We start from the raw sequence: 8,699 nt of genomic DNA on the forward strand, positions 1-8,699 counted from the left end.
TTTATTACCACAACGAGAGTTTGCTCTTGTTTGTTTTAATTAAGTAATTCATTAATTTATTTTTATTTTCTTTTGAGGCCTTTTTCCTATAAATATATATCGCTATATATATATGTGTATATATATTTTGTTTTTGGTTTAGCTTTAGTTCTATCCTCTTGATTTTTTTTTTTTTTTTTTTACTGTGGCGCAATGTGTCCTAAAACTTTTCATCACCCAGACCCGGAATAAACTTAATACGTGATTGTATTTGCCATTCAACATCAAAACCTTCGAAACCCTGAAAGGCTTTTTTTTCACTTTCTCAGTTTTGTCTATTGTGTCTGTGGTGAATGAAGGCCTTCCTGTTGCCTAGTAACCGCGCGCGCATGTTGAAAGCGGGGGGCTGAAAACAAAGTATGAAACAGGCCGCGACGTGACACAATGCCGAGATATGTGTCAACATTTATCATATCGCGCTTGATGGGTCAAAAATAAAATAAATATCATTCATGGCTGAACGTTCTGCGGTTTAGCATGGAATAATGTAAGTATTGAGAGCGTGAATCACAGTCAAACCTGTTGTGTTGCTGTAGTCAGCTGATATGCGACTATTAACCTTTTTTTAACCTGGCGTTCATTACTAATTAACTTAAGATATCAGTATTTATTTAGTGCAGACGGTAGTTATATAGCTGTTTTGCTTCATGTCAATGCCACAACACAAATCATGCTTAATGAAGCCAATGTTTACCACATAAACATCTTTTAAAAATCAAAGTACCATAGTAATGCAAAGCTTTGGGTTTAGTGGTATGACACAGTGATTGTTGATTGATTGATTGATTCAGTCATTGATTTTGATTTTTATAGATGTTTCTTGAGAGATGCCTGACATAAAGTTACTCAAGTTTCCTTCAAGTGAAGAAGCATTCTTACAAGGTAAAGTGCATTATTGTTTATCAGTGTTATTTGCTTAGCATGGAGGAATCAGGAGGATAATTTCCAAACCTTTGTGATTATGATGTCGCAATATATGATAAGCCACAATAAAAAGCACATACATGGAGGATACTGTAAAATTAGTTACAATATACTTAAAAAAAATAAATAAATAAAATAAATTTTTCCCCCCAACAATCCGTTGTTAAAGACAACATTAAATCAAAACATTAAATCAAAATCAGTCCCTATATTTACTGTTTTAATGCATGTTTCTGGTCAATTCATCCGTGTGCATTATCCTAAACATAATTTTTCATCATTCTCCAGTTGGATAACAAGCCCACAATCCTTTTTTGAATATGCTGCTTCACTTAAAAATGTGTCAGATTATGGACATAAAATGGGTTGTGCAGTTACTATGAAATCAAAATGGACAATTCTTGATTTTTTGTCGAATATTGCAGGAATATTGCATATATTTTTTTTATAAATGATTTATCCGTGCACAATCTGCACATCATATCTTTTTTTAATTTATGTATCCTTATAAACTTTAATCAGAATAACTTGCCCACCTTCTTGCAACGTCATCTCTTGTCTGATGACATGTTTACTGGAGCGAGGGCGGGGCAACCTGCCACTCACATGAGATCGACCAATAGCAAACCACAACCATCCAATCAATTCCCCATGGACAAAATAATCTTTTTCTTGTTCGAGAAGCTGTTTCACTTGGATATACATCACAATAGGAGCAAAGAGATTTCAACTTCTGTTTCATGTCGACTTTTAAGGTTTCAGTGTATACGGTGCAGTGCGAGATCTTAAAGGGGACCTATAATGCCCCTTTTATTTCTTATAGCTTGTCAAATTTGCCCCATTTTTGTGTGTCCCTTTAAATGCAAATGAGCTGCTGCTCCCGGCCCGCTTTCCAGAAGAGGGTTGGAGCTTTAACAGCTTGCGCTTCGGTTGCTCAACAACAACAAAGCTGGAGAATCTCACGCAGCCAAAATGAGGATTGTCAGTAACGGTGTTCAGCCTTACATTGTTCAAACCAGAGTTGGACACTGATGGAGAGACTCAGGAAGAAGTTACAACTTTTAGACGTTTCTGAATGGTTAGTGGAGAAATTTATGTAGTTGCTGTGGAGTTGATTCAACTCATCGACTAGCATGTGCCGTCATGTTAATCTTTTGTGCAAATCCAGCGTTGAATTGATCCTCGTTTGTGAAGCAGTCCGGCGTGAAATGACGGCAAAAACACTCTACTACAACAACTCTTCCTCTTCTCTAAAGCAGCCCAACATGGCTTCACCCCCTTTGTTGTGTGTTCCTGTCAGGGTTTATGTAAATTTTGGGGTTTGTGATGTCACCAACCTGGGAAGAAGCTCGTTGTAGTCCCTACCAGCCGTTTGTTGTAGTCCTTAAAAAGCAATTTCTGTAAAAGAAAATATCTCCCTTTGCATTGAATTTTGAGCGTTGTAACTTTACAGATGTTGTTTATGCTCAAACAGCAACATTACACACTAACTAAAGTTAAAAAATTGAAATCATAATCAACCACCCCTTTAATCTCTGTGATCAAAGTCAGTTCTGTGTTTCAGAGCCGGGAGAGCTGAAGACGGTTTGCTCCAGTAGGCGTCGCAGCTGTGCTCTGGTTAACACTCCAACACCATGTGTGAACAAAGCAGTTTGTCACATCCAGGAACTGCAAACCAAACTGGAAAAGTGGGGCCAACAGGTAGAATCAAACATAACCTAAAATATGGATTTTATTATATAATTTAGGGCATAACTGTATATGCAAACTAAGACTCAACCACAATAATGCAACACCTAGATCAAAACCAGGGCACACAGATCAAACCCAGATTGAGCTCACAGTTATATGGGTTGAATCGCATGTTATATTTTCCGCTCTCATATTACATAATGAATGAATAATGAGTGTCTCTTGTCTTCTAGGGTGATAATGCTCAGCATGAAACTGCACATGAAAACAACCACAGTATCATTTGGAAGTAAGCCATAAAGCATTATAGATTTTCCACATCACATACATCAATTGTAACCATTTTTCCAGTAAGATAGCACTTATGGTCAGCAGTCTTTATGGTTTATACACATTATACAGTATGTGGGTTCTAACATATCATCAGAAAATAATTTTAATCCAGTTAATAGTTTATTATTATTAAAACTTTAATTAAATAGTGTATTTTTCCTTTAGATGTGTTTCTACTGAAGGCAAAAATGCAGTAGGAAGCACAGAGCTGCATATTGAAGGCATGGGGTTTTGTGTACAAGGTAATGACATTCTTCCATTTTAATATTGTGTTATAATATGCATTTAGTTTGCTTTGCATTTTTGGGTATAAAAGACAATTCATATTCAGTAATATTATCGATTTACTGACACTATCAGATGACAACAGAATTTGAACTGGATAATGACATGAACATCGACACTGTTATTGAACTGAACTGAATCAACATTGAACTGACTTGAACTGAATAATGTCACTTCTGTAGAGCAGCTTTACCGCTTAAATTGAATTAGTTTCATAATTGATGAATTGGTGTTGTCTTCTTGTTTTATTAATGAGAAGGTGCTTTGAATCAATCTGTATTGTATAAAGCGCTATATAAATAAATGTGACTTGACATGATTTTAATAGTGGGGAACTTGAACAAATATCTACCACTAAGTAGTAGCACACCTCATCCCTTATCACTGTCCTACGGACATGACGACAGTATGGACAAGCACATATTAAGACTTGTTATGCTGTGAATTATTTGTTACGTGCTAACACTTGAGTTTTTTGGATATCGTGTTTTGTGGTAATAATGTCTTCATTGTAAATAGAGAGTGGGGTGTTGACTTCCCTCTGGATGGGGGCCACAGATGTCCTGATGGAGGTGATGAGTTTGGTCGAGCGTCTTGATTTGGATCGGAGAGAAGCAGAGAAGGCTCTACAGGAAGAAAAGGAGAAAGCAAAGAAACTTTTGGAGAGACTGGAAAGTCTCTGTCTCTGGAAGCAGAATGAGTTTCCCATTGCAATGCAGAAAGGTCAGACTGGATATTGATCATGATATGCAATAGATGTTACAACATAGATGTTTTTTTTTTCAGCGCTAACATTTTAGTTCTGGCCCAGTAATATGACAATAAAAATTCTATTCTGTTCTGTTCTATTCTATTCTGTTCTGTTCTGTTCTGTTCTATTCTATTCTATTCTATTCTATTCTATTCTATTCTATTCTATTTTATTCTGTTCTATTCTATTCTATTCTATTCTATTATGATGGTATATGGTAAAAAATATTCAGTAAGGTCATAAAAATCCTTTAAAACACTATTAATCCTATTATTTCCTTTGTTGCTTGCAGTGTTGTTAGCATTAACTACAACAAAAAATACTAAAATCATTTACATTAATTAAAATAAATTAACCATTAATAGAAATAAAATAGAATATAAAAAAATGTTAATTTTTTTTGTTACGAAGGCACATTTTCAAATTTTTGTTTAGTTTAAGATGAAGTACTGAAATTAATAAAAAAACTAAAAGTTAAATAAAAATTAATAAAAACTAAATAGACAAAAATAGATAAAAATGTCTAAACACTCGCAATGAAATTAGTAAAACTTAAAAATGAACAGAAAATATAAAAATAAAACTAATTCAAAATATTAAATAAATACCAAGATAGTTTAGTAATGATACTAAAATAAGCTTTGTTGACATATTTCCTATAGAAAGAGGAAGTTGGGACAGCACATATTGAAGGTATCCTTACTTTGTTTTTTTAAATAGGCTTTATTTTGCATTACAATTAAATGTTGTTAATTAAATGATTAAATTAGTAAATTATGATTGCTATTAGGTGATATTAGGGGGAGGAGATTATATATAGTGTTTTAATGAACAAGGCTCATGCACATTTTGGTCCATTTTCCAGGAAAAGCAAGACTGTACATTTTAAATGTGTGTATATGATTAAATGTGTGAACTTTTAGGAGCAGTGTTGGGGATAGTTAATTTTAAAAGTAATGCTTTACAATATTGCGGTACTCCCTAAAAAATTAACTTTCGTTACTTAGTTACTTATTATGGAAAGTAATCTTTTGCATTACTTTTTCCTCACCTGGGCTGGGCTTGCTTGTTTGTTTTTTAATGAAAAAAAAATTCTATTTTTGGCAAATGTAAAGGCCCTTCCACACCAAAAGTGAAATGAATAAGCCTCAGGCTGAAGGAAATGCATATTCACACCTGTACAGTAGAGGGCGCAGCTCAAACAAACCTTTCAGCTGTGCTGCCGTTCTGGATCACAGAAGAATAAAACGCAGAAGAAGGTTTAACACTATTAATTCAGCAATAAAAACAAAAATAATGAAACAAATGTGGTTTATCTAAAGTCCTTTTTGCTTATTCATATGGTGGAATTGAATCATTGGAGGTCAGCAACACTGATATTGCTTAATAAAGTGAGATTAAATACATAAAGTATATTTGTGTTATTTAATTATTGCAGGTCTGCATAATATTGTGAGTTTGCATTCCACTGTTTTTATTAATTTTAAGGGATACTGTGCAAGTGAGATGAGTAAATGCATGCTCACATTTAGTCTAGAACTACAATAACCATCACACGACACCTCAACATGGGGACAGGAGAGCTGTCAGTCAATAAATGGGAAAACTCGCACATTACTTATTTAAAAAAATAACTCGGATATTTCGTTGTAAATATAAAAGTAATGCGATATTTAATCTGATTACGTAACTCGTGTTACTTGTAATGCATTAACCCCAACACTGTTTAGGAGTAAACAAGCATATAGATGACCTCAAGCTAACAGAGATGGACTAAAAGACACAAAACTCATGTTATGGTGTCTTTAAAAGAGTTTATTCTCCAAAATAATCTTTTTTTCTGCCCCATCCCTGACTTTTTGCATTTGTCTGTCTTATATTTGCACCGTCAGAGCGTGAAGCCTGCAGTACAGACATCGCTGAGCTGACGTGGCAACTGAAAATGAGGAGAGATCAGCTGCCACAAGTGAGAGACAGGCTGACCCACACGGAGGTGCTGAACCGACGTCTGAAGGAGGATATTGATTTCATGAGGAAACACGGGCCGCTCGTGCACGAGAGACTCCAGCTGGAGAGTGAAATCATGAAGCAGATCCAAACAGCACAAAGTGAGGTGTGTTTACTTCACTGCCTGTTTGTTGGCTTGTTTGGAGGACCTGAAATCAATAAGACACAACCAAAGAAGAAGGGATGTTGGTCTAACTAAAAGAGTCCGAACCGTACTAGAGGAGCGCAACAGTGACCACTCACTTTTTCAGTGCACTTTTTTTAACAGTTTATTTTCTCTGTATTTCAAAGAATTCTTTGATAACACTTTACAATAAGGTTTATTAGTTAAACATTAGTTAATGTATTAACTAACATGAACTAACCATGAGCAATACATATGTTACTGTTTTTACTAATCTTCGTTAATGTTAATTAATGAAAATACAGTTGTTCATTGTTTGTTCATGTCAGTTCACAGTGCATTAACTAATGTTAACAAGATTTTAATAATGTATAAGTAAATGTTGAAATTAACAAAGATTAATAAATGCTGTATAAGTGCAGTTCATTATTAGCTCATGTTAACTAATGTAGTTAATTAATGTTAACTAATGAACCTTATTGTAAAGTGTTACCAATTCTTCAATAAAGTATTTAGATGTAAAATATTAGAAAATTGAAAAAAAGGACTGTTCTTATATTCTTTTATATGTGAATTATCTATCCACACTGTTATTTTAGTATATAGTTTATATAGAGTACTATTATAGTATTTATTAATATTTTGAATAAGATTTTTATATACATTTTATATTTTTATACATTTTCATTTTATTTTCAATTTAAGTGTTAGTAATTTTGTCATGTTTTTGTGACTTTTGTGAAGTTCTAAGTTTTTTATCTAATATTTATATTTTATTTATTTCAGTTAACTGAAATTGAAATGATTTTTAATAGTTTTAGTTTTACAGTACAATAACAACATTGACAGTACAATATAAAACTGTTGACTATAAGTCCCTGATTATGATAATAAAATATATTTGTATTTCTCCTAAATATTTAAATACAAATTTTAAAAAAGTTGTTTAAGAGTATTTGGATGGTGACCAATCACATGATTTTTAATGCCCATTTCCATGGTAACCACGACTTTACTGATTGGTCGATCATTTTCTCAGGACTTCACAGGAAATGTATAATTTTATATTTTAAGTTGAAATAACACTGACCTCTACAGAAGCTTATAAAACCACCAAACAACCTCTAAGCTCATGGTCTGTTTTGGGAGATTTTTACTTCATTATGAAGTATGAAAGATCTTTTTTTGACAAACCATGCCATGTTGCCATGATAAACATTGTCTGACTGTTATATTTTTTCATAAACATGTTTCTCTAGACCAATGAGACGTTTTCAAACATCTCTTACAAGCTAAAGAGCCTTCAGGATGAGTTTAAAAAGGAGGAATTCAGAGCAGACATTGAGAATGAAGAAATGAACAAAGAAATGGAAACGATCAGAAATCAACTAAGTGGCAAACTGTGAGTCTATTTTAGTCATTTGGACACTGACATCAGTCCTGTATTTTATTTCAGTACATGCATGCTATATCAGTCCAGACAGAAGGTGTCACTAAAATGCTGTTCTCTCCATCTTCAGAGTTTAATTCCAATCCATCACTTTATAGGCAGGTTATAATATCAGTATCAAAATTATGTTATGCAAAATCAACCATTTTATAACATATTCTGCTGATGTAAGACACTTTGTAAATCACATTTAACGCATTCTAATTTATGTTATCTTCATTTAAGGTTGAACCAGACATTTCATGCCATACTTTCGTCCCACATTTATGAACAGACACCTTGAATTGTTTCATTTCTGTAAAAGTTTCATATGGAAAACAGTCAGATGTTGCTTAGAATAAATTTTTACATTGATTTATACATTTTAGGATTAGTCTACCAGCCTCTGCTTGTAAAAACATATTGACATTATGCAAACAAATAAATGAAAACCAAAAGTAACTTGCTGATGCGATTTCCATTAGGTAAAACTATGTAGAGACTTATGAAATACTGATAAAATTGAACAATTCTAGCTCCGTCTCTCCATCTGTAGTATGAAGCAGTAAATCAACGTGTAAAGTGGATTACAGGGGAATGACACAATTTCTCTTTCTCTGCTTACAGGAGTGAGTTATGCCAGCTGCAGTCACAGTGTGAGGTGTTTCACAGAAAAATTAAAGAGTCGGTAGAAAAACTAACATTGAGAGACGGCCAAATCAAAGCCTTGGTGAAAGAGACACACCAGTTTGAGAGGCAGGAAACAGACGTAAATGATGAAGTCAGTATTAATTTACAATGCATTTACCTGCCAGTTTGCTCACAAAATATTTGCTCAAATCCGTTAAAATATTATAAAAGACACTAAATATTCTGAATGTAACAATCATTACTGCAATATATAATATGCTTGATTTCCCCTGAAAGAGGTTTTGTTCATCTTGGATTCCAAATATTAATTTCACTTACCCTTTTTTTTAAGGTCAGAACATTAAAAGCAGAAATTGATGATAAAGAAGAGATATTGATGTTAAAGAAGGAGGAAATAATGCAGCTTCAAAACCAAATACAAACATCTGTAAGTATAACAGCCTGTTCCAGAAACAGCTTGTTAT

At 33.5% G+C, this 8,699-nt stretch overlaps 1 protein-coding gene across 5 annotated transcripts in view; it reads left to right on the forward strand.

Annotated features, from left to right (window-relative positions):
- The first annotated feature begins 156 nt into the window (after positions 1-156).
- LOC127506314 (coiled-coil domain-containing protein 178) overlaps positions 157-8,699 on the forward strand; it is a 34,742-nt gene continuing 26,199 nt past the window's right edge. The window contains exons 1-10 of one of the 5 annotated variants that reach the window (XM_051882687.1): positions 157-526; positions 853-921; positions 2,528-2,664; positions 2,889-2,944; positions 3,154-3,230; positions 3,793-3,996; positions 5,917-6,137; positions 7,415-7,557; positions 8,212-8,365; positions 8,567-8,662. In XM_051882687.1, coding sequence (XP_051738647.1) covers positions 867-921; positions 2,528-2,664; positions 2,889-2,944; positions 3,154-3,230; positions 3,793-3,996; positions 5,917-6,137; positions 7,415-7,557; positions 8,212-8,365; positions 8,567-8,662 — 1,143 coding nt within the window. In that variant the 5' untranslated portion in view covers positions 157-526; positions 853-866. The remainder of the gene's footprint in view (positions 527-852; positions 922-2,527; positions 2,665-2,888; positions 2,945-3,153; positions 3,231-3,792; positions 3,997-5,916; positions 6,138-7,414; positions 7,558-8,211; positions 8,366-8,566; positions 8,663-8,699) is intronic. The other 4 variants (XM_051882684.1, XM_051882685.1, XM_051882686.1 and 1 more) reach the window with 4 other exon arrangements.

The sequence above is a fragment of the Ctenopharyngodon idella genome, chromosome 23 (assembly GCF_019924925.1).
Source record: "Ctenopharyngodon idella isolate HZGC_01 chromosome 23, HZGC01, whole genome shotgun sequence".
NCBI lineage: Eukaryota > Metazoa > Chordata > Actinopteri > Cypriniformes > Xenocyprididae > Ctenopharyngodon > Ctenopharyngodon idella.